Source organism: Ramularia collo-cygni, assembly GCF_900074925.1.
Source record: "Ramularia collo-cygni strain URUG2 genome assembly, contig: RCC_scaffold01, whole genome shotgun sequence".
Taxonomy (NCBI): domain Eukaryota; kingdom Fungi; phylum Ascomycota; class Dothideomycetes; order Mycosphaerellales; family Mycosphaerellaceae; genus Ramularia; species Ramularia collo-cygni.
The window spans coordinates 1,766,740-1,793,112 of NW_019716255.1; the positions used below are offsets into that span (position 1 = coordinate 1,766,740).

A 26,373-nucleotide genomic window follows, 5' to 3' on the forward strand; every position below is an offset into this window, starting at 1 on the left:
TCTCCGTAGGCCGCATACCCACTCAATCATACAGTCAACGCCATCATATGTGCAAACTCGCTAAATTCAGGACAAAGAGAATCTCGTTCATTCCATTTTGACTTCCAATCTCTCGCTTTACTGCCTCTAGGCAGTCGCCTGAGCGGGCGCATCGGCAGGAAGTTTCTCAATCTCAATCTTTGGCATGGCAGCGCCAGTACCTCCAAGGTCCGTCGCGCGGGCCTTGGGGTTCTTGGTGTAGTAGTTGCTGATGGCCGACTTGATGGCATCCTCAGCAAGCATAGAACAGTGGACTGATTCTCAAATGTTAGCTCCTGAAGTGACAATCGTTCATCCGCAGGTGATACATACGCTTGACTGGCGGCAAACACAACTCCTTTGCAATCTCCGTATTTCTAACACGGCCTGCCTGCTCCAGAGTCATTCCCCTCACCAACTCCGTCAGATACGAACTGCTCGCAATCGCACTCCCGCAGCCGAAGGTCTTGAATTTGACGTCTGTAATGGTATCATTGTTTGGGTCAACTTTGATTTGCAGCTTCATGACGTCTCCACATGCCGGCGCGCCGACGAGGCCTGTGCCGACATCTTGCTCGTTCTTTCCCATGCTGCCGACATTACGAGGGTTGTTGTAGTGGTCCAGGACCTTCTCGTGGTAAGACCTGCGTGCGGCGGTTTGCTGGACTGCGGGCGCAATGCTGCGCACGAACTGAGGGCGGACGGCGGTCGAAGCCAGGGCCCTGCTGGCAGTCGCTGGGACGGTGGCGATGGCACGCTTGAACATGGTGACGGAGATGTGGTGCGTGTTGTGGTGAAAGTTCCGGTTTTAGGATATTCTCAGTTGTTTGCGTCGAAGTGATCGCAGGTAGGGTATGTAGGATGTCCGGAAGTTGAGCAGTGAGAGGCAAAAAGAAGCTAGCTGACAGTCAAATCCATGGATGACGAACGAAACTCCGTACAAGGGTAAGTATCTCAGCGAAAGCGGAGCTGCTCTCATTGATTRCCGCTTTGTCAAACGACTACCCAATCGGGAAATTGTGAGCGAGATCGTTCCCTCCTACAGCTACAAGGGCGATGAAATCGTGAACCGGCATGCATTGCTCTACACGCTCTCTATGGAGATTCGTGACCCTAATACTACAAGCGCAGGTGCGGTTGCTCGCTCATCAACTGCCCTCACGACTTACTCCAGCAGACTCGCCTGGTTCGCGAAGAGCATGTCCACCACGTTACCCAGCTTGTCGATCGAGTTGAGCGCACCATCATAACCCGTATCTCGCTCCGCTTCCTCAAACACCTCAAGCACACCGCTTCCCTGATCAAGAACACCGATAATGACCCGATCGAGAATTATCTGGCTTAGCTTCCGCTCCACCTGTACGACGTCTAATCCGACCATGTGCGCGATATGGCTGATCTCCACGCGCGAGAAAGGCTCGATGACCTTGATGAGGTTTTGCTCCAGCATGCTATCGTAGAGACGACGGAGGTGCGATGCGATGAACCGATCGCTTCCAAGCTCGTAGCGGTATGCGTGGAGGGCTTGCTCGTATTCTTCCAGACTGCGGTTGTTGTGTGCGCGTGCCACAGCCTTCATGGCGTCCAAGTTTTTACCAGCATAGCGGATGGCGTGCTTCGAGGTCATGAGTGTGTCAACATCATCCTTGAGGTTGAGCATGATCTTGCACAGAAGCATGTACTGAAGAGCGGACGTGGCCTTGACCGGGTCCTCCTGTGTGTGGTAACCTTCCATCGCTTCGATGAAGTACGAGAAAGCAGTGTTGAAATCTCCATCTTCTGCGTGCAGTTGCCCCGACTGCATGTCCAATCCGGCCTGGAGCAGAGGTGGGGTGTAGACTGAAGCGGCGCTTGTTYGTGCACTCGTCAACGCCGCTCTGCCTTTGGGGACATTTCCTAGCGCGTGATATACTCTGCTCTCCAGCAGCTGGACCTCCACCAGCACGAGCTTGTCATCCAATCGCTTTAGCTCCTTGAGCAGACTGTTGATGAGTGTAAGAGCGTCGTAGTATGACTGTTTCTGCATGTGAAGAGCAACGAGTCGGACTTCGAGGTTTTGGCGCAAGAAGCCTTGACGCTGCGAGACAGCCCATTCGATGCATGACTTTGTGACGTCGATTTGAATGTCGGTGGTGTTGGGTATCGCGTGGAAGAGGTCGAGCAGCTGGCGAACTACATCCAAATAAGTATTCGCTGCAGACCCCAAGCTGTGAGATCGACATACCGAGCTTCGCAGTCTTCGCCCTCGCAAAGCTGGTGAGCACATCTCGCGTTTCTTGAATGAGTGTAGCTAGATCCTGTGTTCGCTTGTGGTCACGGTACAGCTCTCCCAGGCCAATCAAAGCATTCTCGAACTCGCGGACAGCCTTGTCGTTTGAACCAGGCGGCTTGGAGAGGATGTCCTTGAAGATAGCCTCACTCTGCTCCGGATGCTCTTTGGCATTCTTGCGGGCTTCCTCGATTCTCTTTGCATTATCCTCGACCGCCATGTTGGAGTCGCACGATGGGTTTTGGAGAATATTTGAGAAGATGAGTGGTTTGAGATGGCGGCGTACAATCGAATGGAGTATTTCGAATGGCGATGTACGTAGTACTGATGTTGCTGTGATGGAAGGCACGAGGGCAGCTGTCCGCGCGAATGCGCGAGCGGGAGCTTTCCGCCGCCACTGAAAGCTAGCGCAGAAATGTAATTATTTTTACGGACCACTCTCGACACAAATATCTACACTACACAGTCATGGATTCACGATGAAGATCAAAGCACTTACTCGCTCGTCGAGCTCTCACCAGGCGCCTGGTAGCGATGTCGCCCGACAGCCGCGGAACCTGGATCCCGCTTTACATCCTTTTGAACGGGCTCGAGAGTACACAAGAGCCCTGAATGCCACGAAATTGGATCGCATGTTCGCTGCGCCTTTCGTTGCACAATTAGGAAGAGGGCATGTGGACGGAGTTTATACCCTTGCGAAAGATCCGAAATCGTTGGACCGCTTCGCCAGTGGCAGTGGTGATGGTGTTCTCAAGGTGTGGGATCTGCCCAGCAGGGACGAAGTCTGGCAGACACAGGCGCACGAGAACATGGTCAAGGGGATGTGCTGGACACGGGATAGGCAATTGTTGAGCTGTGGAACGGATCGGACTGTCAAGCTCTACGATCCATACAATACACCTGCCAACAGCAAGCCCGCTGCAACATGGCTCGGCGCGAACGCTTTCACGGCTCTCAGTCTTCATCGCAACGAACCTGCGTTTGCCGCTGCATCCTCCTCTGCAATTCAGATCTACGACCTCTCTCGGCCGTCCACCACGCCCACGCAGACTCTAGCCTGGCCTACCAGCATCGACACAATCAATGCTCTGGCATTCAATCAGTCTGAAACCTCTCTTTTAGCTTCTTGCGCAACGGATCGTTCGCTTGTGCTCTACGATTTGCGCACATCATCACCACTTCACAGAAGCATCATGACCATGTCCAGCAACAGCGTGGCATGGAACCCAATTGAGCCGTTCAATCTTGCAGTCGCAAACGAGGATCACAACATTTACATGTTCGATACGAGAAATCTCAGCAGAGCATTGAATGTGCTCAAGGACCACGTTTCTGCGGTCATGTGTGTTGATTTCAGTCCAACCGGTCAGGAACTCGTCTCTGCATCCTACGACCGCAGCATCCGCATCTGGACACCGCTAAAGTCGGGCCACAGCCGCGACATATATCACACCAAACGCATGCAGCGTGTCTTTTCTTGCACATTCACTGGCGATTCCACCTACCTTCTCTCGGGATCAGATGATGGCAACATTCGTCTGTGGCGTGCCAATGCCAGTGAACGTAGCGGCATCAAGTCTGCTCGTGAACGACAAAAGCTCGAGTACGACGAGGCTTTACGAGAGCGGTGGAAGCACATGCCTGAGATTCGTAGAATAGCAAGACATCGACATGTGCCCAAGGTCGTGAAGAAGGCGGGAGAGATCAAGGGCGAGGAGCTGAAATCATTGAAACGACGAGAGGAGAACGAGCGCAAGCACTCCAAAAAGGGTTTGAAGAAGCGCAGGAGCGAGAGGGAGAAGATGGTTCTGGCGACGGAACAATAACGACATCATTGTAGACAAATTGCTATGGCGTTCGAGCGGGACGGCGGTGTATGGGAATGGCGCTGGTGGTGTTAAATGCTGATCGGTAGATACCATTGACTGGACTGTTAATAAATGTTTGTAAAAGAGTGAGCATGTTCCTCCCTCCACACTTTGTGTCCGCTGACGTAAATCATACGCTAGTCTGAAAWCGTTGCATGCTCCTTCTCCGCCTTTTTGCTCGACTCCGACTCGCACGAAGCACTGAACAACATCCGTCACCACCGCAATTCCCCGTCATCGACAATCGACAATACCGACCATGTCTCAACGTGGAAGCACCACCCTCTACGTCACTGGTTTTGGCCACGGCACGCGCGCCCGTGATCTCGCATACGAGTTCGAACGGTACGTATCATAGCGATCCCCATACTCGAGCGCATTGGAACGCGTTTCCATTCTCCATCATGAAGCGGTCGCGGCTTGTCGTGTGTGCGCATGTTGATGCGATTGGGGGAGAGGGGGGAAGCAATTGCTATTCGGATCATTGCCATTGGAATCCGCTCTCTGAACAATCATAATTATCCACATCACCGCCTACTGACTGATCTATAGCTACGGCCGTCTCGTGCGCTGCGATATCCCCGCTCCGCGCACAGCAAGCAGCAGACTGTAAGTGGAGCCCATTAAGCAAGCCCCGATGAGTTTAGCTTAACAGAATCCACAGCTTCGCATTCGTCGAATACGAGAGCCGCCGCGATGCCGACGATGCCTACCATGAGATGCACAACAAGCGCATTGGTCGTGACGATTTGTTGAAGATTGAGGTAAGGAATGACTTTGGAATACAACAGCTGCCTGGTTACTGACCCGGCGCAGTGGGCACGCACGCCGCCATCGGCCAGCTGGCGATTTGACACTGGGCGCGACGAGCGTGGTGCTGATCGCGGTGATCRTGGCAGTGCACGTGGTGGTGACCGTGGAAGCCGACGTGAACGCTCGCGGGGCCGTGGCCGATCTGGAAGCCCACCGAGAAGCCGACGTGATGAGGGAGAACGCGAGCGCGACTACGACCGCGGCGGTGACAGGGACCGTCGCGAGCGACGTGATCGGACTCGCAGCCCAGAGGATCGCGACCGTGACCGCAAGATGGAAGACCGTGATGAGGAGCGAGAGCGTGAGCCTCGTGAGCGTGAGTATGAGCGCGAGAATGGCGCTACCAATGGCGAGGAGTCGAAGGGTAAGCATGCTGCTTATGCACCTCCATATCAAATGCTGACACTTACTTAGCTRCGGAGGTGAAGGAAGAGGAGCAACCTCCTGCGCCTGCTCACGATGACTTGGACACCGCCGAATGAACTATGACAGACTGACGCAAGCACCAGCACCGGTCGGCGGAGGACAAAATTCGGCTTTGTCCAACTCGCCCACGATACGGTGTCCTATCCTTCACAAACAGACTGAACGGTTTCGCGTGTACTTTTACCAGATCAACCCTTTGAGAACCCCGACAAATCACGGGACAGTTAGCACGCGACTCGAGTCGAATCGATCGAACAGCGAACGATAACGAATCGAATCGGCCGTCTCTAAATTCATCTCCCCGTCCCACGAAGCGCCCCTGTGTCCTCGCGTACGCATTTTCAAGCAGGTCGTGATCTTCTCGAAAGAACCGCGTTCCGCACAGCGATACCTCGTCCTCGTTCGATCCGTCCTTTCTCACGACCGGCACGCGATGTTTACTGCCGTTCATGGTGTTGTTGATGATCATGACGCACAGCAAAGGTGAGCACTGACGCCTCTTGCTTCGTACTGACTAGCACCAAGACACTTCACGTTCGGTCTGTGAGCACATACCCGAGCCACAATAGGTAGACCGTCAAAAATGTTCTTTTCATTGCATCACTCCAGATTTTCGGGCCTTTCCGTAGGAGCACCATACCGGTCCAGATCTCTGGGGCCTGCATCTGGTGGGCCTTGCGTCGCGAGCGTCAAGCTGTCACGCATCAAACCCACCCTTGCGCTTGATGAGCTGTCTCTGCCAATCTCAAAGGCATCCATGTCTACCTCATGGTCTGTTCTGCGTACTTTCCCGCCACCCCCGCCAGCAGGATCATCTTCCTCCAGTATTTTGTGCGCCTCCTTTCGAGCATCGCTCCGCATCTTACTTATCTTGAGATAGTTGTAGCCTGCTATGCTCGCGATCGTGACGATCAACCCACTGATATTGATGGGCGAAAGCTCATCTCCAAACGTCACTGACGCGGCAGAGATGGTCAACACCTCTTTGAATATGCCGCAGACAGAGAGGGTTACTACGCTTGTCCGTTTTAACAGTGCAAACTCCACCGATACCATCAGAAACGCTAGACATCCCGGGAACACGAGTATCGAGAACCCCAAGAGCGCCCCTTTGGCTGCCACCAATGTCRCAATCCCTGACCCAAGCGCAGAAGGTCCCTCAATCGGCAAAGCCAGGATCATGAGCGCGACGAACATCGTTGGCGTGAGGAAGAAGATGCTGGCGAAGGGGTTGCTCGTTGCGGGATTCCTTAGAAGTAGGATCTGGGTCAAACTCCATCTGAACCCCGAACAAAATGAAGCGCTCATGACTAGGGCGAAACCTAGGGCATTGAAGGCTGTTTCCCCCGCTACCATCATGATAACGCCCGCCGTCATTATGATAATGATGCCGCAAAGGCGCCAGGTGGGTTTTTCGAGGCGGAAAATGAAGGCAAAGAGCAGGACGAAGGCTAGCACGGAGGACTTGCACATGGTGAAGAATGTGAGGGAGATGAAACGTAGGGAGAAGTTTCCGAGACCGATGTCCAGGGCAGTCGCAGTTCCGCATGGTGTTATACGCGTCAAATAAAAAGTCTTGGTCATCAAAGGTTTCTTGTTCACGTGCTCTTCATCCGCGTATGTCTGAGCGCGTTTCTGGGATTGCTCAAGGTTGTAGGCGTCTGCAGCGGCTTGAGGACGGAAGCGAGGGAAGAGCCAGAGGGCAAGGGAAGCGAGGCTGAATTGTACGACCATATGCAGAGCGGTGGTGAAGAGCGGAAAGTGGAAATCGAGACCTTTGTCTCCAGCAGAGAACATCCACTTATTGTACACGCCTGGGAGATGTCAGTCAGTGTCCTAGACGCATGGGGGCTGCCCGCCTCCGCTTCTTTACATACTTATACTGATGGAGAAAGTGTACCAAAGCGCAATCAAAAGCACGTTTATGACAGTATTCTTGACCATAGTGGCCGTTGCCAGCTTTTCCTCTGCTTCCTTGTCGGCGGTGATGGTCTCCGAGGACATGAGGTTTAGGTTGTGTCCAGTTCGCCTTCGCMTTCGCCGTTTACGTGTCAACCCGGTCTCCTCATCTTCCTCGTCGCTGTGATCCGAATTCGATTCAGAGTCTGACAGGATTGACATCTCGAGACCCTCTGAACTACGAGGTTCGCCTGCTTCTGGTGCCTCGTGCATCTTGGCTTCGTCCTGCAGTTGTGTCCCTCGTCGGCCACTTTTGCTGATCTCGGCTTGGTATTCGATGCTTCCACTCCGTTGTCGTGTTGGCGAGCGCTCCATGTCCATGACCGGACGCGCGGGCCCTATATCCTGGAGAGCATGGATGATGGTGTTTCAGGCAATCGCTCAAGAGGCGTCTTGGATGCGGCTTCGCTGCGACAACTTTTGGAAAGTGAGGGTGAACGTGACGGCCAAGGCGGATCGATTGATATCGGGTCGCGTCTTGACTTCCATCCAATACTTGGTCTGGCTCCTGACTCCTGACTACTGAGGAAGACCTCCGGGCAAAGCCAGCATCTGCTTGCGTTTAAGCTTTTTTTTCTAAAAATACCTCCTTTTACACCACCTCACTTGCTCTGTTGCATCGCAAGACACGCAAACTTTCAACCCTTTGTCATCTCCGCTATACAGTCCGTCACGCAGCGCTTTGCTATCGAAATGCACTTGCGGTTGCATGCCTACTTTGGAGGCCCTTGCTACTGTGACACCTCTCAGTTGGCAATCTTACGACGTCTCTTTGCATCGGAAGGTGTTCAGACTCACAGGGTACTCTCGAGCATCCCAGCGCTGATACTTTGGCATCGAACTGATTCTCGCAAAATTACGGCAAAAGCGGACCTTTGGTCATGATGAACAGCTCTCGATGCAAAGACACGCTGTATATGTAGACTGATGCAGAGGCTCGGCGCCTCGAGGTAATGGAACAGAGGCGGTACGAAAATGACATTTATGTCCGGCTCTCATTCCATTTACGTGAGGCCTGTACCTCTTTCATTTTGACGATGGTAGGAGAAGCAGGATAAACCAACGCGGAATAGACCTTAATTCGGGGTCATGACTTGCAAGTCATTCATCTTCACTGCCCTCCTGCCACTATCTTCCTTCTTCATGAGGAATCTGCGCGGATCTTGCTATACGAGGCTCGAAGCTCTGATCAATTCCAGCGTGAGTAGCGAGTCTGCCGCGATGGTGCGCCTCGAAGCCTGTTTGAGAAGTCTTGCCAGCAAGCATATACTCTGGGCACCCGTGCAAAGGTCCAGGTCGCCCACTGGCAGATGCTTTGGTACCTTCTACGACAGGAATGGCCGCTGATCACACCCATCTCAAGCAAGGCAAATCCCGCGTCGAAGTGTCATTGCATTTAATGCGTGTCTGAAGCAGGTTTTTGTGTGTAGTGTGGGGTGAGGGCAGTTCTAGCCCTGCCTCTTCAGTCGATCCCACCCCGCATACTTTCCGACATCATTCACCACATCGTAGCAATGCTCTGGCGAGCCTCACAAAATGATTACCGTTTTGTGCCCAGCCCTTGGAATATTCAGGATACCGTGCACGCAACCAGGATCATGGCTAAGAACGTCTTCTTGATCGGACCCGGCTATATCGGCCTGACAGTACTAGACAACCTCCTCAAAGATGGCTACAATGTTACAGCGCTCGTTCGACGTCAGAGTGCGGCCGATGAGCTGACCAAAATGGGAGTCAAGACTGTGATGGGACAACTGCACGACCATGCTGTTATCAGCGCGCAAACTGCCCAGAGCGATGTAATCATCCACACAGCAACAGCTGACGATATGCAATCGGTTCAAGCTGTGATCGATGGCATTCGACAAAGGGTAGCACAAGGCACAAAAACCATATACATACACACTAGTGGAACGTCATTCCTCAGCGACGACTCCAAGTCTGAGTACAGTTCCGAAACTGTGTATCAAGATGACAAGCCAGAAGAGCTTGACGCACTGCCAGATTCGGCCTCACATCGTCTCATTGACCTGGAAATCATTAGAGCTCGACAGGAGTTTGGGACTCAAGCCAAACTCTTTCTCATGCTCCCGCCTCTCATCTATGGAGTCGTCAAGCAGCATCAGAAGCTTTCGATCCAAGTGCCCACCCTGACTCGATTTGCCCTCAAACACAAGTACGCCGGCTACGTTGGCAAAGGCAAGGCCATTTGGTCCACAGTACATGTCGCCGATCTCGCTCGCGCTTACATGCTGGTATTGCGGTGGGCACAGACTGCGCCAGATTCCGTGGCAACGGGAAACCCATACTTCTTCTGCGAGAACGGGGAGGAGATCTCATGGGGTGAGATTGCGGCCATGATTGGCCAACAGTTAGAACCATTGGGCAAGGTCTATGTTAGTTCGACGAAAGAGATTCCGGAGGAAATTCATGGTGACTTGTTCGGCCCTTACTCTACTGTGGTCATTGGGGCGAATTCGCGAAGTCGCGCTCGTCGTGTCCGGGAGCTTGGATGGACTCCCAAGGAGCTCGGGATCCGGGAGGCATTCGAGGTCGAGGAGCTGCCATTGCTGTTGAGTGAAACAGGCGTGTTTAATGGTTACGGTAAACCAGCTGCCTCGGGAGCATCTAGCTGACCTAGAGGCGACCTGTAGTAATGAGAGACATTGTTGCAATTGAGATTTCTGTTCCAGGAGATAAACGTCGGGCTAGGCAAGCTTCCCCATTAACTTTCAAAGTCTACGATTTATGCAAGTTGATATCTAATATACAAATGTACGCCGATGAACATGCCAACACACCTTCCCTTTCATGTCGCATAAAACTGAAACGTTGACGGCGTCCTGTCCTTCGTGACCAAATCCGTCTTGAAAAACGCCTGGTACTATCTCTGCCATTTACGATTGCGCTTCTGCCTCATATTCCTCCTTGCATCCGTCTGGTCTCTGCCTCGGCGGACTTTCATCGCAGTGCGCTCATGGCCTTCCTTGCGCAATTCGGGATCGCTTGCGTCAGCCGTGTCCCGATCGGAGCCCTCCAGTAGTCCAGCCGGGCCCCCGAATAACGCCTCCTCGTGCTTGACGCGATCCTCGAGATCAATTGTGGGTCTGCTCTCCATCTCAACGCAATACAAAATTTTTCTTACCAAACGATTCCCAAAAACCTTCGTCTGAAACATCTGTTGATGCCTTCGTTGAATGCAGAGCTGTCGCAAAGCTCTCAGCTTCGCCGGGAACCCTGCTTGGCGATGCGGCGTGTACGGCCTCCTCACAGACGAAGCGATCCCAAAATCTTGCAGCATGAGCTTCAGTGCACGGTTAAAACGGCGATCGATGAGCATATTCTTGGACAGAACGTTTCGTACGACCCAGATAATCCCTTGCTTGGACTTGAGCGCTGCGAAGCCTTTGAGATAGACCGTCATGGCAATAATATCCAAAGGACGATGAACGACCCATGCTGATCGATAGACCGCGTTCAGGATGTGAATTCCATACTCTGGCCGGCGATGGTGGATCAGTGTGTCCGCTGCAGTGACTCCAAGGTGATGTTGCACGGCAAACCCATTCTCCTCGTTGCTGCGATAGTAGTCGATGACCATGCTAAAAAGTGCATTGGCATCCTTCTTGTCGTCGGAGTTGAGGCTGAATATTCGATGCACGAGTAGTGGTCCCATGGCACGGCGTACTTCCATGCCTGCTTCCTTCGCGGCCTCCATCATGGATGTGGCTTCTCGTATATCCCCGTTCTGAAGTCTGATGCTAGCCTCGGTGGCCAGCTCGAGGGACAGCGGTGATGCTGGCAAGCCAGTCGGCGACAGGGAAACTTGATATAGGTCCATCACTTTGCTGTACTGGCGCAGGGAGAGTGCAAGGACCATGTCACTCACAACACGCCGCTGGTGTCTATCCCCGTGAATGTCATCGGGCTCCTCCGTGGAAGGGCCTGGGTGCTCAATCTGAGATGCAGGATCGTTCGCGGACTGAAGTCGCAAATCCTCATCGTCATCTCCGGGGCAAGTCTCACCGTGAGAGACTATTGAGGCGTGTGAAATCTCATCATTGATCGGACTGGCTTCATAGACACCGTTGCCAGTGCTAGGTAGCTCTGACCGCCCTCTATGCAAAACCTCCGCGTCCTGTGATTCGCGTCCCGGAGGCTCGAAACTGAGCTGGTCGACATCTGCATCTTCTTGTGCAGCGGTACTACTTGAACCAGATCGTGGATGGTTAGTGTCCGTCAGAGATGTCGGTCGATAAGGGTCTCGAACCGCACGACCTCGATCCGCCAGCCTTGCCAAATTTTGCGCAGCTCGCTCTCGAAGCGCCGGTCTGTCTTGAGCCGGAAGCTTCCTCAAGTCGTACCCGATGGCTTTCGTGACCAGCTCTTTGAGCCCTTCGGTTCGAAGCGATGGCCATTCCTTCGACAAGGTCCTACAGTACAACATCACAAGCACGTGCGACGGCCTTCGGTTGAAGTAGAAGCAGTCAAGCAACTTTGTAGCGCTCCTGGAGGTCATTTTAAAATCATTCCCAATTATCTTCAAATATCGGACCCATTTAGGTATCAAGTCCAAAGTCTCCTTGCTCACAAAACACTGGAGCATAATGTTACTGGTACTTTGGTTCGGCGTGAATCCAATAGCTCCAATCATATCGGTAACAAACTTCCAGGTTTCTGCAGCGGTATGGTGGCGAGAGTATAGGTCGATTGTGGCGTTGAGATTGCGACTTGTTGACCTGTCGTTGACGAAATTCTTAGACGCCGCGATCATGTCTAAGAGACCGCGTAGCTGCGTCCATGCGGACTTCTGTGCCATTGACACTGCAGCGATACAAAGGGAAGCGTTACTATGCTCCTCAGGCTTGAGCGTGGCGGAAAGTAGTCTCAGCGCTTCGTCAGGTTGCTTTGCATCGTTGCATATTTGGATGAGCGTGAGCTCTGCAGTGCCGAAGCGTTCAGACTGAAATGGTTTGGCGCGCTCGTATTCAGCCCACACAGCCGCGAGACTGCGTTGTGTCTTCCACACCGCTTGCAAGCGATCTGCGCACCATGCCTCAGATACTGGCCCCCGGAGCGCCTTGGGAATGCTGTTGTATACGTCGTCTAGTTTTGAGGCATCCGGAAGTTGCTTGCCAATTGCCGAGAGAGCGATGGCGAAATTCACCTTGGCTGAGTCACCAAGACTTCGCCAATCGTTGGAAGCAAGCAGAAACCATGTCAGGCTTCTCACCGAAGCGAATGACTTGCTACGACGACACTCTGACAGAATCCACTCGACTAGGGGTATCCAATCGGGATCTCGGCCAGCTCGGATCAACAGTGTGGCATATTTCTCACAGAGCCAGAGCAGACCTTGTTCTTTAGCGTGAGCTACGATCCTTTCATAGTCCTGCTTCCACCGGAAGAATTCTTCTGGATTAAAACGCGCGCTTTTGGCCAGTCTCACCGCATTGACAATACTGTAGGCTTTGCGGACTTGGTTGGTGGCAAGATATTCGTCACAGAGTCCACGTACGGCGTGTTCAACGGTGTCGGGCTGCGACGACCTCAGCGTAACACGGAGTAGAGGTTTAGCACAGTTTGACGCTTTCAGGCCAATATCCCAAAACGTCGCATCCGCAGCGACAGACATGGCTTTGGTCAGCTTGAACTCATCTGGTAGCTTGGCAAAGGCTTTGCTTTGAAACACCTTCGCAAAGAGCTCGAACATCTCGAATTGAAAATCGGGATTTGAGCAATTTTCATGAAGAGCTGTCACATCAAGCTCGTCCAACCTTTCGTTTGCCAGCTTCCACGAGACCAACTGGCGAACTTCTGCCAAGCAGCCATGGCGCAAGCTCTGTTCCAGCAAGCGACTTGCAACGCGTGATTTGGCCACTAGTTCGGTCGAAGTCCAAGGTATATTGGACATATCAAAGTTTTTGAAGAACAGCTCGGTACTTTGCCCAATAGCAGCTGCGATACCATCACTTTCGCGAGGGCTGTGCTCGTCTCGCTCCAAAAGCTCCGCAGCTCTCTTCCAGTTTTCCGAGCGAAGCGTTGGCCGGGGCCGGCGGAGTCGGATTGCTGGCGCAGAAGTACCGATTGGTCTCTCGAGGCGGTCTATATCTTGAGGAACGGGTGCCGAGCTGTCTTGCCCATGCCGTCCAGAAGTGTGTTGTTGAACGACGAAAGGCCGATGTACCCCGTATCTCGCGGGAGGTTGGGGGACACGCATGTTGTGGTCTGCCTCATCGGATCCATTTTTCCCAGCACTCTGAAGAAAGCGAACCAGACCCTTTCTAGCCCCTTTACTCTCCATTTCAACAGGCTCTCGTCCCAAATCATCTCCACAGATCTGCTCCTTGCGAAGATTTCCCTCCAAGCCCGGCTCCTGATGCACTGCATGCTGCGTCGCCTTCGCCGCCGCAACATTATGCACATGTCGTGGACTCTGCCTCAGCCTCTTCGCATTGTCCGCTATCTTCTGCACATAGTGAGTGCGTCTCCTGCGTTCCTCGGCGCAAAGTGCCGCCACGCCCACTGCGGTTCCAGATGAGATGTATGCGAGTTGGTAAAGGATCCGGAGCGCTGCTCTCGATGGCACAGGTCGTCGAGATTTGCTGAACATTGCAGTGCCATGGTGGCAATTTCAAAAGCAATGCATCAAGACTGTATGGGGATCGGGGGTTGATGTGTAGATAATTATGCACAATGCATGAGATCGCGGACGTCAAGATGTCCAMGCTAAATAAAAGTCTAATCGCAGATCAATATTTGACAGACGAGCACGCGACTTTGCGAAAATTGCCCGGGAATATTCATGCAGCGCTTGACGACGTTCATCATTGGCGACATGGATTGATTGCTATACCGCAGCTGCATCCAATTTGTCGATTGACTTCCTGCATCGCCTGGCCATCGTGCCTCTGGGTGAGTGGCGACATCAAGTGAGACAGATGCCGATAGTTTTGAGGACATCAAGCGACGAGCGTTCACAATTCGCTTCCTTGCAAAGCCGTGCAAAGATGACCGTACCTATGTAGTGCCGCGGGACTTCCATTTAACAACGACTATAATGCAATCATCAAATACATGACCGGTCATCTCTCCCATGGTCGACCTGATGAAGAGTGATGGGCCGCGCAAGGCCGTGGCCGACGTGGAAGCACCCCGAAAATCTCCCTTTATCGCGCTATCATAGCCGTTGTCGCCCGCGTGCAGAAGGTCTTACCTTACTGCAAAGGCAAAAGTTCCCCACTTCGTCATTCTGCGACTGATCAAACTTTCCGCCTGAAGAACATATCCTACATCTTGGAGATCCTGGAATTGAGATGCGACCACCACTACGTATCGCGGTGCTCGAATGCGACGAGCCGATTGGTCGAACAAAGGAAAAGTACGGCGGATATGGGAATCTCTTCAAAGAGCTGCTGGAGAATGGAGCTCAGAAGCTGTCAGAGAAGCCAGAATTGGATATTACAAAGTTTGATGTGGTCAATACGGAACATTACCCCAAGTTGGAGAACGTTGATGCGATTCTCTTAACTGGAAGTCGTAGGTCTCCCTCGGGCAGCTCTTCGTTCGCGAACGAGATGAAACACGAGCATTGGTGGATGATCGCTAAGGGATGTTGTTCGAACAGGGCATAACTCATTCGACAACGACCCATGGATTCTGAAACTCGTCGCCTTTACCAAAACCGTTCTGGCACAAGATCGCGTACGATTGATTGGGGTATGCTTTGGACATCAGATCATTGGCAGRGCCTTGGATGTCAAGGTGGACAGAAGTGACAGAGGGTGGGAAGTCAGCGTCACGCCTGTTCAGCTAACGGCAAAGGGGAAAGAGTTGTTCGGGATCGAGGAGCTGGTGAGTCCTTTGCGAACAGAAGTGTCTGGGAGCTCTGCTAATGAGGAGTCCAGGCCATTCATCAGATGCACCGCGACATCGTGTATGAGTATCCAGAAGGGATCGAGCATCTGGGACACTCGCCTCGATGCGACGTTCAAGGAATGTATGCAAAGAACAGGCTGATTACTGTTCAGGGGCATCCGGAGTTTACCGGTGACATTGTGTCKGAGCTGCTGGAGAACAGGCATGAAAAGGGCATCTTTGATGATGCAATGTACCAGGATGGTATGGAGAGGGTACGCAAGCATCATGATGGGGTTGCTGKGGGGGCAGCTTTTGTGCGATTCGTGTTGGAGGAATGATCGGATGTGAAGAGGAATAGAATAGCAGGAGATCAATTTCCAATCCATTCTGAATGAGACATGGAACTGTTCCCGTGGGTCTGCTCTGTGTGTTCAGCTATCGGCTCCACAAAGGCACACTGCTCGTGCTTCACTCCACTCTACATCATTCGGCAAATGTGAAACTCCACCCTCCACAATGCAGCCGTTTGCAACATCGAAGGCGGGCAAGGGTTTCAAGGTCAATGATGATCTCACTGGGGTGTTAATCCAAGAGTCGTTCCAGTGCCTGCAGAGATGCTTCAAGCAAGTCGGGAATCGGCCGAGGTATCGACATTTGTACGGTTGGCTGCTTCGCAAAAGGTACCGTTGCTGCGATCCATTTGATAAAGGACTAGCCAATCGCGATGACCGTTGTGCCGTCAACGGGAGCTCAAAAGCCAATCTGGAAAGGTCTGGCCCGAGAGTTTGAATGCGTCCAGGGATCTTGAGTCGACGCGCGTTTTCTGCCCTCCCTTTCTTTCTTCCATCCCAACACTCTAGACGAGTGCCCCACTCGTTTTGCTTATCCACTTGACCTTCATTCACTGCGACGACAACGCAATAATCGAGCATGCGCCGACAAACACCCAATTTGATTTAATCTGGATGCGATACGGGACGCGATAAGGAGCCCAACAACGTCACAATGGGCAAGCACAAGGATCACCAGTACGGATTGGTTTTCGACGCTGGAAGTTCCGGCACCCGGGTCTATGTGTACAGCTGGCTCAAGGCCAATGCTGCACGGAGGAAAGGCGACAGGGAGGATTTACAGAGTCTCCCTGATATCAAGACGAAGAAGAAATGGATCAAGAAAGTGCATCCTGGCATTTCAACATTCGGCTCTACACCCGAGTCTGTGGGACCCGATCACCTGAAGGACCTGGTCGATTTTGCGCTGGACATTGTTCCAAAGAAAGAGGTGGAAAACACGCCCGTCTTTCTCTTAGCTACTGCGGGCATGCGACTGTTGCCCGATGACCAGCGTGCGGCTGTACTACAACACGTGTGCTCTTACTTTCAGCAAAACACGAAATTCCAACTTCCAGACTGCAATCTCCACGTGCAAGTAATTCCCGGCGAGACCGAGGGCTTGTATGGTTGGATTGCCGCAAATTACCTCCTCGGTGGATTCGATGAGCCTCAAATGCACAATCATGGAGATGGACATCACACCTATGGATTTCTAGACATGGGCGGTGCATCCGCACAGATTGCATTTGCGCCTAATGCGACCGAGGCGGAAAAGCATGCCGATGATCTGAAACTCCTGAGACTAAGAAAGGTCAATGGCGAAGCGTTGGACTATCGCGTATTTGTGACAACGTGGCTTGGATTTGGTGCGAACGAGGCGAGAAGACGATACGTGGAACATTTACTGGATGCGTCACCGAACTCGAAAGAACTTCCAGACCCGTGTCTACCTGTTGGAATTACAGTCAAGAAGACCGGCGAGGAAATCAAGACTGGGTCGAAGGAGCTCAAAGGAAAGGAGCCTCATCTCATTGGTACTGGAGACTTCACGCAATGTCTCAAAAGCACGTACCCACTGTTGGAGAAAGAGAAGGCATGTACCGACCAACCGTGTCTGTTGAACGGTGTGCATACCCCCGCCATTGACTTTGGCGTGAATCATTTTGTGGGAGTATCAGAGTATTGGCATACTACGCACGAGATCTTTGCCATGGCGCACAAAGATAAAGCGTACGATTTCCAGACATATCAACAGCAGGTAACGGAATTCTGCTCAAGAGATTGGAAAGGAATTGGAAAAGACGTGGCGAAGCAAAAGTGGGGACACAAGGTGGACGAGAAGACCGTGGAAGAGGTGTGCTTCAAGGCGAGCTGGCTAATCAACATGCTCCACGAAGGCATTGGTGTTCCCAGAGTGGGTATAGAGGCCGACAAGGGTTCCGGGAACAAGACAGACGCCGTGGTAGCTGGTGCGAAGGACCGCGGCTTCTTGGACCCATTCCAGGCGGTGGACGAGATTGACGGGAAGGAGGTCAGCTGGACACTTGGAAAGATGGTGTTGTATGCATCCTCTCAGATGCCTGCTGCTGCTGGCGCCATGGCAGTTGGCTTTGGGAGCAACATCGAGGGCAGTAGACTGCCTTCCGATTTTCAATTCCCAGGAGGTCGACTGGTGAACAGCACCACCATGGCTGGGGAAGGCAACGACTGGCACGATAGACTGCTGGCGAGCAGCTATTCGCGGCAAGCTCCTGGCATTGCAATATTCCTGCYCATCCTCGCGCTAGCCGTCTATCTTCTCTGCGGGCGCGAACGCCGGCTTTCCCTCTGGCATAAAGTCCTGTCCCTCACTGGCCAGAAGAAGCGCAGGAAACCGGGACACAACGTAGGCGGCAAGTTCTTCGGCAACTCCTCCCCCACTTACGATCGTGTGCTTGAAGAGGCGGATCCCGACGACTTTGAACTCGCGGCAATGTCCGACGAGGAGCGCTACTCCGATTCTAGCATCGGACACGGCAACGGTAGCAGTTTGGACGCTGCACGAAATGGAAGAACGAGCGGAATCATGACGCCGGGCACTAGAGGACTATCGCCTGATTTCCAGCGAAGCTCGCCCAAAATCAAGGGCTATTTCGACACGAACACGCCGCCCGGGACATCCCATGGTCTTGGTATCACGCCTTTTGAGCGCGGAGGGCTGCTTTCTAGGAGCGAGAGCAAGGAAACATTGGCGCCCACTTCGAGCAGGAGTCGGAGGGCGAGTCCCACGAGGAGAAGTCCGCTGACCCCCTTCAAGGAGAGCGTGGAGTGATCCTCTTTTTCCCCCAGTGATGAGTTTTCTTTAAGCGATGGTGTTGGTGGTGCATTTTCTGGGATACATTCTTGTTTCACGAGTGGCAAGAGCTACGTACGTGAACAGGAGACTTTGCTTGTAGATACCTTACTACAGTCTCCAGGACATGGAGGTGTTGGGCCGAGATGGTCTGCTCATAGGAGCTTAATGTTTAACGCCTTTGGTGTCCCGGGCGGACATCGAAATACAATATTGAACGAAGACCGYTTTCCATGAGAACCAGCCGCTTTTCATATGCGGTATAAAGACTGTACTCAGCAGTTCCACCCTGTTGCTCCCAGAGTCGGCGATGGTCTCGAGGGCCGCTTAGACTTTCGGGTGTTGCTGCAGGGAAAGCTGCATGCATGGCGCGTAAATACAGGTATTTTGAGCTTCTGCGGCTTGTCTAGGTTGCTTGGTATACGACGTGTGGCAAATACTGTTCCGATTGAAAATGGGTGTTGAGGGAAGACGAGGTTGGGCGAGGGCGACAGCAAGGAGTCGCTCGTTTGAGCAATGCACAAGTCCACGGACGTTGTGAAACAGTGCCGAACAATCGGTCGGCTGTGAGGGCGCCGTTTTGTGCAACGGTTTGAGCTTTCAAACGAGCATCATCATATTTTTTTTCCTTGGTGTGATAGTCCGCGGAAGAGGCTGTGGACACCACTGCTTATCGGTGACGGTCACTGCACTTCTCCCACCAGACATTCACACTTCGCCTTCACCATCTCCGGCTGAACCCAGCCGTGTCATTCGTTTTTACATTTCTTTTACAAGCTCGACTCAAGATCCTGGACGAACAGGTGGAGAAGTGGAARCTTTTGCCAGGAACACTCGAAGCTTGTCGCAATTGGCGCCGAGCATCATGGCGTTTGTGAGTGCCAACTCCTCTAAGGTACTGTAATAATCTGGCCCCAACTGACGGGATAATTCAGCTCACGAGGCTTGCTTCGGCATGTCTTCTCTTGGCGAGCGTGGCCGTGGCCGTCGAACCGATTGTCGTCTCGCAGCAGCAATTCGCGGATTCCAAGAGCGGGGATCGCTTCATGATTGTGGGCGTTGACTATCAGCCCGGCGGACAAGGCGCGTACGGCGAGGCCAACTCCCAAGATCCGTTGAGCAATGCGACGGTATGCTTGAGGGATGCGGCGCTCATGCAAGAGCTGGGAGTCAACACCATTCGTTCTTACAATGTCGACCCGACCCTCAATCACGACGAATGCGCCTCCATCTTCAACTCGGTGGGCATTTACATGCTCCTCGATGTCAACTCGCCATTGGCAGGCCAGTCAATTGATCGTAGTCAGCCGAAGAACAGCTACAACTTGCCTTATCTCGAGCACATCTTCTCGGTGGTGGAAGCGTTCAAGGACTACCCGAACACTTWGGGCTTCTTCTCGGGCAACGAAATCATCAACGACATTCCCACTGCCGGTCCAAATCCACCCTACATTCGAGCCGTCACTCGCGATCTCAAGCAGTACATCGCCGCTCAGGCGTCGAGGAAGATTCCCGTCGGCTACAGTGCTGCCCAAGTCCAGGAGGTGCTCGAGGATACATGGGCATACCTTCAGTGCAACAATGCCGACGGCGACGACGAGGACATGTCACGTTCGGACATGTTTGGTCTGAATTCGTACTCCTGGTGCGGTGATGCCTCCAGCTTCCAGATCGCAGGCTATGACAAGTTGGTATCATGGTTCAGCAACACCACCATTCCCGTCTTCTTCAGCGAATATGGTTGCAACGACCCCACACCTCGCCTCTTCCAGGAAGTCCCGGTCCTCTACGGCCCACAAATGACTGTCTTGTCCGGTGGGCTCGTCTACGAGTGGACGCAGGAGTCATCCAACTACGGTCTCCTGCAAGCCAACGACAACGGCTCCGCTAGCCTCCTCGGTGACTTCGACAGACTGCAAGGCCAATTCAACAAGCTGGACATTAGCCTCATTACCGCCAAGAACGAGACTGCCACCAATCTCCAACCACCGCGTTGTAATTCCAGTCTCATCAGCAACGATGGCTTCAACAACTCCTTCGACATTCCTGCAGCTCCTCAGGGTGCCGCTGCACTCATCTCGAACGGTGTTAAAAATGCCCCAACAGGAAGCATCGTCGCTGTCACTCAGACCAGTGTCGAACTTCCAGTCTACGCGACCAACGGTGCTCAAATCCAAGAGCTCATCATCAAGCCCGCCGCCGGGGCTAACGAGCCCGGTGGAGGCAGAGGCTTTTCGACGGGCGGATCGCCTTCTCCGACTACTTCTACGAAGAAGGGTGCCGCTGCACAGGCTACTGCCGGTGTATACAACGGGGCTGGCGCAGTTGCTGCCGCTGTGTTTGGTGTGGGTGCTCTAATCTTGTGAGAGAGATTGAATGATGTCTTCTGTTTATTCCAACGACAGACTAGAGCGATGTTTGTTGCGATGCGAGTTGGATGCGGCCTTTTAGCGATGAGCGTTGTTGTTGCTCTTGTTGTTGAATAGCGTACTTGATCGGGAGTTTGAGCCGTTTGTATGAGAAACTTCCAGTCGGATCGCCTCTTCTATCAATCAGGCCTTGTCCTTTCGTGGAGAATGAGCATATGACTTCGCAAGACCAAAATCTCCTATCTCGAAGCAATCGCTTGACTAGGTCAAGTGGTACAGGTCCTGCCGGCCATACGAACTCGCACGCGAGTAGACACTTTTCCGACCCTCCCAATCTAGACGTTGAAGCTGCTTCAGACACATTTTCAAGTAACATTAATGTGTGAGCGATCCTCTTCTATCCAATCATTTTCACACTGGCAAGGACCTATAGCCGTGTCGAGAGGGCCGCATTTCTGCTATGATAATCGTACAGATCAAATGCTGCACTTGACATACTTTGTCGCGGTACAGAGCAAAGATAGTAGGGACACTACCCCAACCCTAAGGTGACCAACCCTATACACATTCTGCTCAGGGTCTACCCAGTCTAAGGTACCTAGGTAGGCAACATCGATTGATTGATGTGACAGTGTSAGCACAGCGACATGATACTGCAGGCAGACATATGGATCATTACGATATGTATCTCATTATCAAATACTTCGTACTCAAACAATCGTTGAACATCTCGGAGAAGTAGCGATCTGGGCATGCAAAAGGACACTGCTCATTCCCGCATCTGCGCCCTCAGACCAACATTCTCTCGCTTTAATCGACTCGTTTCCCGCTTTAGATTGGCAGCCTCCAACTGTGCCTCCTTGAGCTTCTTCTTCAACTCTTCCACACCCTCGCCGCCCCTCACAGCCTTCAGAATGCGTCCTAGCTCGTCATTGAAGCGCGCATAGAGTGCCTCGTTCTCCCCATTGGCTTCCCGATAAAGCTCATCAAGTTTTCTGCATTTCTGCTCCGAGACACTGAGCGAAGACGTGAGATCGCCTTGGATGCTGCTGATACGCCGGCTGAGCTCGTCCATCTGCTTGGGGAGGCTACCCTCCATCTTGAGCACACGCTGCGCAAGATCCATGTTGCTCGGCTGGGAGATCGACCCACGACCTGTAAACGTCTTGCTACCACGAGCAGTGGCGGGTCGGGCGGGACTGGATGTCGACGTCAATTCGTTGCCAATCTTGCTGAGCTCCTCTTGGAGGGTGATGTGCGTGGCAGCGACATTAGTCTGCTCTTGTTGCAGGCGCTCGCGTAACTTTTGAGGAGACTGCATGCGGAGCTTACGCGGAGCAGGGGACGAGGCAAGTTCGGGACCAGTCATGCGGCGTTGAAGCGCCGTCTTCTCGGGCTGCGGAGAAGGCTTCTTTACTATGTTGCCGCCGTCCTGTCTTTCAGACAGTCCCGCTCGCGCTGGAGTTGACGGCGCGTGTTTCTGTGTTAAGCTAGGCTTGGGCATCAGACTCGGGATGTTCGATATTGGCCGTGCTGTGATCACAACATCTGGTCTGTCTCCGCTAGTCTTTGGCCGCTGCTGCTCGCTGTTACTGTGCCCGAGCGCTCTGCTTGGGCCAGGTGACAAGTCCCGGCGGAATGACGACGGCAGTCGAGAGCGGGGCGAGCCTTGCTGTGGCGTGCCATACCGATTGCTGTTGCCTCGAGATATCGGCAATGGAGTTGAGGGTACCGTTGTGTTTGGGAGAGCCGGGCTGTCTGACATTGTGTGCAGTAGCTGTGGCCGCTGTGGAGTTGGTGGGTCGAGCTGCTCCCGCTTGGGCGAGAAGTCCAGCATCTTGAGATCGGACAGCGAACTACGCCGTTTCTTCCTGGGTGGACCCGTCGGTATGAAGCTCGGGTGCTCTCCGATCGTCGTCAAGTTGTGACTCGAAGGCGTCCGAGCGAGAGACGGAGCGTCGCCATGGCTAGGCGCTTTGAGCCCATCTGAAGATGATGGCCGACTCCCGATGGTTGAGGCTTCGGTCTCGACCGACCTGGCGCGAGAAAGAGAGCCTTTTGAAAAGCTGCTGACTGGGGTCGGGCCAGGGCTTGTGTCGCCACGCGTGCTTTTGCTGAGAGTACGCCATACAGACGCCACCTTGGACTCCTGCTCAGATTTGCTGTTCTCGCGGGTAAGTGTACCAAAACCAAACTTTCTACGCAACGATGAAGTATTGCTGGTAAGTGAAGCCGAGTTGGCAGATCGGGTTCTCTTGTGTGAGTTRACAGAGCCAGTGTCGTGACGTTGATGGGTTGGGGCCTCAACAGGCTCGCCAAAATAAGTCTCGGTGTCATCCACAAACCGGTCGATGAGCGCAATGTAGTCGTGAGGGTTGCCATCTGTTACTAGAATCTCTGCAAACGCAGCGGTCAAGATGCCACGATCACCATCGTTGCCGGTTCCGTCAAGCAATTCGGCGAGCAACTTCATGATGGCCTTGAAAGCGCGTTGATTTTGGGGAGCAAGCTTGGCAACAGTGGTGCGGAAGAACTGGTCAAAGTCGGCCGGGAAGAGTGTTTCAGCCTTGAGCTGTATCTCTTCAAGGACTACGCTGGGTATGACCTGGCCAATCTGCTCTATCCACACCAAGTTCAAGAATTTCTCGAAAGAGGCGAACAGGACATCAAGGGGAGCTTGAGCGGCAAGTACCATCATGTTCGGATCTTCCAGGAGACTGTTATAAAGTTCGCTAACTTGGAGCTCGTCCGCTACAACGCGCATCTTGAGATTCTTCCCCACAATATTGCCTTTCCGGGCTTGAAGGGCCAGTATGTAGGCTGAGAGAGTGTCTTCCAGCTTCTTCGCAGGGCTCGGCGCTGGTAAGTGTTCAGTAGAGCTGGAGAATGGTTGGTCTCTAGAAGATGGTCGCGATTCTCTGCTTGGTGGCTTTGGCGCCACGGTAGACAATCGAAAGTTTGGATTAGGCATTGGAAGACCAGGCAGCTCCCGTTTGAGCAGCGGTGGTTCGTTACCAGGACCGACGCTGGAGAGAAAGCTGGAGAGGAGCTTCTTTGGTGACTTGGGACGGTGGACGCGATCGCGAGGTGTCAGCCGCGGCTGATCATCATCGCCCTGCTGAGGCTGATTGTGCAGCTCAATGGATTGTAACAGATCAGAATTCCTTGCCAGCAGGCATGCCGTCGATGCCGTCTGTTCGATGGATAGGCGCACGCCTATGAGCGTAGCGAGCTTCCTCCGAATTGCAGGCACGAGATCCGCAACTTCAAGGTGCTCGCGCCCGACGGCGCCATCAATTGAATCGATGGTCATTCTCCAGTCACCTGCTCTTGTCGGCGAGAGAGCAACTATCGTGCGTATGCCGTTCTGGCCTGCTCGTGGTGGTGCTGCATGGCGGTCGATATCTACCAGGATGCGGACCAGCGAAGTGCTACTTCTCAAGCTCACATGGTCATTGTTGGAATCCTCAACAACTGCACTGAGAAGACCAAGGCTGTCAGAGGCGAGGTCAGTGGCACGGAATTCCCAACGGCTGGACTCGCGTTCGGACTCGGAAAAGCGGCCTTCTACCCTTGCCTTGGACAATTCTTCTACGAATCGTGCGGCCCTGCCTTCGTATGCATTCTCCAATTGGAGAACTTGGCAGGAGTCCAGTATGGGCTCTTGGGCGGGTACCGCGCCCATGCTCAGCTGGAAGAACGTCATGACCTGCATTGCTTGGCCATCATGGCTCTCGGTGCACTGCACATCGTCGAGATGCAATCGTCGGACAAAGTGAAGATCGCTTCCAGCGTCGGGGAGGCTCTCGACCGATTTCGATGGCATTGAGCCACTTTCGATCTCAGTGAGCAAATTTCTGGCGGTAGCTTTGGATGCGGCGGCCTTTTCCACGACAATCATGCCGTCCGTAAAGAGCAGTAGGATACCGCGTGTGCCACCACGCCTGTTAAGTCTGTAAGGCGGCACAAGCTCGACAAAGTCGATGGCCGTTATCAGCCGACCGGAAATATCGACGTCGGCCTGCCAGCCAATGGTGCGTGAACGCAGTCGATCAATCACAGCAGAGGATTCCGTGACTACAGACTCTGCACACAATCCGGAAACAATGTCTCGCGCTTTGAGCAGCAGCTTCAATGCCGGATGTCGGATGGGGAGCTGCTTCGAGAGACTGTCGATGTAAAGATTGTACCGCGGAAGTCGTTGCACCGGCTCAATCATAAGAGACGTAAGCTTCTGTTCACCAATGTTTTGAAGCTCTGCGGCAAGGGAGTCACCGTTCCGTAGCAGTGCGCGTAGTGTTTGTGAGGCATGGGCATGGGTGCTGAGGTAGTCTGTATAACACTCGGCAAACTGTGGGAGCCACTCGCAGAGACTCTGCGCAACACGCACCAGACCGGACGCATCAGTTGAGGCATCTGCAGAAGCCTCACCTTCCGGTCCATTCTCGTCCTCTGATGTACGCTCAATGTCTTGCACGGCTGTTTCCTCAGATTCCTCGACTAGTCTGCGAAGCTCGTCCAGGAACCCAGTGTTGGTCTTCATGATCTGACCAATGGCTGGCGAGAATACCTCCCGAAGTTGGCTCTGATGCCGCTCTTTCAGATCCGATCCCAGGTCCTCGGAATAGCGCAAAAGATCCCCTACTCGGCTCACGTAATTGTCCTCGGTGTTGAGAAGCTCCGCTAACTGATCGCGAACATTCTCCTTGTTATGCCGGCGGAACGATGCTGTCCTTCCGATAGCCAGCGCCTTTGAGGGTGCGCGCTTGATCTTCGATGTTGGAATGAAGCAAACCTCACCCAAACTCGCGATCAGCTCAGAATACCGCCCATATCGCTGCTTCAGCAACTCCTCATCGTTAATATCTTCCGATCCGTCCATACCAGATGCTTCCTTGATCGTTCCTGGAGGAAGGACGACGTCCACATCCAACCACGAGAGTCGCTGCTCGCAAAAGGCCTCTGCAAGATCTCCAATGACTTCCTCCACATTTTCAATTCTCGTCATGCGAGTTGCCAGAATCGCAATATGATCGTCACCAAACAGCGCCGAAAGTGACGGAGCTTTGGACTGCGCACACCATGTTTTCCTTACGGCGCCTGGAAGCTCCGAGAAGTACTTTTTGAGACCAAACGCGAGGCCACGGCACACCTCATCACCTTGCTCTTCTCGCGGTAGATTGCTCACAGCCGAGTAGAATGGCGAATTGGGCGACACAGACAGGCGCGTGTAGGAGCCTAGCCCAGCAGGTGTGAAGACGTGCACCTGTATGCGCGAGCTGGTTGCGCCAATAGATGCAGAGGGGCCATGGAAGACGAGTACGGGGGAATTGCCCAGCAGGGGGTCGGTGGTGTGGAATAGAGACAGCTCCTTGGTGAGCACCGGCATCGCCGCCGTCACCGTCGCCATGTTGTGGGTATCGTTGTTGTTCGTGTTATCGTTATGGGTATCGTAGTCTCGTTACTTCTGTTGTTGCYGTTCTGTTTCTAGATTCATGGCTGGTCCAGTCCACTCACTCATCGTGCGCCGCGCGAGGAGAAAAGTTTGCGCGTCTGCATGCGTAAACAACAAGACGCGGTCACACCAAGAAGCTGCGCAGCGACTGGGATAAGTTGGTTGATACCC

At 53.2% G+C, this 26,373-nt stretch overlaps 11 protein-coding genes; 6 read left to right on the forward strand and 5 right to left on the reverse strand.

The window, feature by feature from the left end:
- Positions 1-126: 126 nt before the first annotated feature.
- On the reverse strand, positions 127-784 carry RCC_00647 (probable iron sulfur cluster assembly protein 1, mitochondrial precursor; the record flags this gene model as incomplete). XM_023765803.1 has 2 exons in its annotated part: positions 127-293; positions 352-784. 2 exons carry the CDS (start codon positions 782-784, stop codon positions 127-129), a joined length of 600 nt encoding a protein of 199 aa, XP_023621571.1.
- A 399-nt stretch (positions 785-1,183) lies between these two features.
- RCC_00648 (probable 26S proteasome non-ATPase regulatory subunit 11) lies at positions 1,184-2,507 on the reverse strand (the record flags this gene model as incomplete). XM_023765804.1 has 2 exons in its annotated part: positions 1,184-2,190; positions 2,243-2,507. The coding sequence occupies 2 exons, from the start codon at positions 2,505-2,507 to the stop codon at positions 1,184-1,186; spliced, it is 1,272 nt and encodes a 423-aa protein (XP_023621572.1).
- Positions 2,508-2,766: 259 nt separating this feature from the next.
- On the forward strand, positions 2,767-4,113 carry RCC_00649 (probable Sof1-like rRNA processing protein (contains WD40 repeats); the record flags this gene model as incomplete). Its single annotated transcript, XM_023765805.1, has 1 exon — positions 2,767-4,113. The coding sequence occupies one exon, from the start codon at positions 2,767-2,769 to the stop codon at positions 4,111-4,113; it is 1,347 nt and encodes a 448-aa protein (XP_023621573.1).
- A 301-nt stretch (positions 4,114-4,414) lies between these two features.
- RCC_00650 (uncharacterized protein) lies at positions 4,415-5,450 on the forward strand (the record flags this gene model as incomplete). XM_023765806.1 has 5 exons in its annotated part: positions 4,415-4,500; positions 4,708-4,764; positions 4,820-4,919; positions 4,972-5,332; positions 5,383-5,450. The coding sequence occupies 5 exons, from the start codon at positions 4,415-4,417 to the stop codon at positions 5,448-5,450; spliced, it is 672 nt and encodes a 223-aa protein (XP_023621574.1).
- A 544-nt stretch (positions 5,451-5,994) lies between these two features.
- Positions 5,995-7,668, reverse strand: RCC_00651 (related to nucleotide-sugar transporter; the record flags this gene model as incomplete). XM_023765807.1 has 2 exons in its annotated part: positions 5,995-7,208; positions 7,272-7,668. The coding sequence occupies 2 exons, from the start codon at positions 7,666-7,668 to the stop codon at positions 5,995-5,997; spliced, it is 1,611 nt and encodes a 536-aa protein (XP_023621575.1).
- A 1,199-nt stretch (positions 7,669-8,867) lies between these two features.
- On the forward strand, positions 8,868-9,989 carry RCC_00652 (related to Weak similarity to Y.pseudotuberculosis CDP-3,6-dideoxy-D-glycero-L-glycero-4-hexulose-5-epimerase; the record flags this gene model as incomplete). The annotated part of the gene is made up of 1 exon (XM_023765808.1): positions 8,868-9,989. The coding sequence occupies one exon, from the start codon at positions 8,868-8,870 to the stop codon at positions 9,987-9,989; it is 1,122 nt and encodes a 373-aa protein (XP_023621576.1).
- Positions 9,990-10,237: 248 nt separating this feature from the next.
- RCC_00653 (uncharacterized protein) lies at positions 10,238-13,966 on the reverse strand (the record flags this gene model as incomplete). The annotated part of the gene is made up of 1 exon (XM_023765809.1): positions 10,238-13,966. The coding sequence occupies one exon, from the start codon at positions 13,964-13,966 to the stop codon at positions 10,238-10,240; it is 3,729 nt and encodes a 1,242-aa protein (XP_023621577.1).
- Positions 13,967-14,669: 703 nt separating this feature from the next.
- Positions 14,670-15,551, forward strand: RCC_00654 (related to P.aeruginosa anthranilate synthase component II; the record flags this gene model as incomplete). XM_023765810.1 has 3 exons in its annotated part: positions 14,670-14,892; positions 14,981-15,207; positions 15,261-15,551. 3 exons carry the CDS (start codon positions 14,670-14,672, stop codon positions 15,549-15,551), a joined length of 741 nt encoding a protein of 246 aa, XP_023621578.1.
- Positions 15,552-16,218: 667 nt separating this feature from the next.
- Positions 16,219-18,357, forward strand: RCC_00655 (related to apyrase (NDPase/NTPase); the record flags this gene model as incomplete). The annotated part of the gene is made up of 1 exon (XM_023765811.1): positions 16,219-18,357. One exon carries the CDS (start codon positions 16,219-16,221, stop codon positions 18,355-18,357), a length of 2,139 nt encoding a protein of 712 aa, XP_023621579.1.
- An 886-nt stretch (positions 18,358-19,243) lies between these two features.
- On the forward strand, positions 19,244-20,744 carry RCC_00656 (related to beta (1-3) glucanosyltransferase; the record flags this gene model as incomplete). XM_023765812.1 has 2 exons in its annotated part: positions 19,244-19,252; positions 19,314-20,744. The coding sequence occupies 2 exons, from the start codon at positions 19,244-19,246 to the stop codon at positions 20,742-20,744; spliced, it is 1,440 nt and encodes a 479-aa protein (XP_023621580.1).
- Positions 20,745-21,516: 772 nt separating this feature from the next.
- On the reverse strand, positions 21,517-26,157 carry RCC_00657 (related to Rho guanyl nucleotide exchange factor; the record flags this gene model as incomplete). The annotated part of the gene is made up of 1 exon (XM_023765813.1): positions 21,517-26,157. The coding sequence occupies one exon, from the start codon at positions 26,155-26,157 to the stop codon at positions 21,517-21,519; it is 4,641 nt and encodes a 1,546-aa protein (XP_023621581.1).
- Positions 26,158-26,373: the final 216 nt, after the last annotated feature.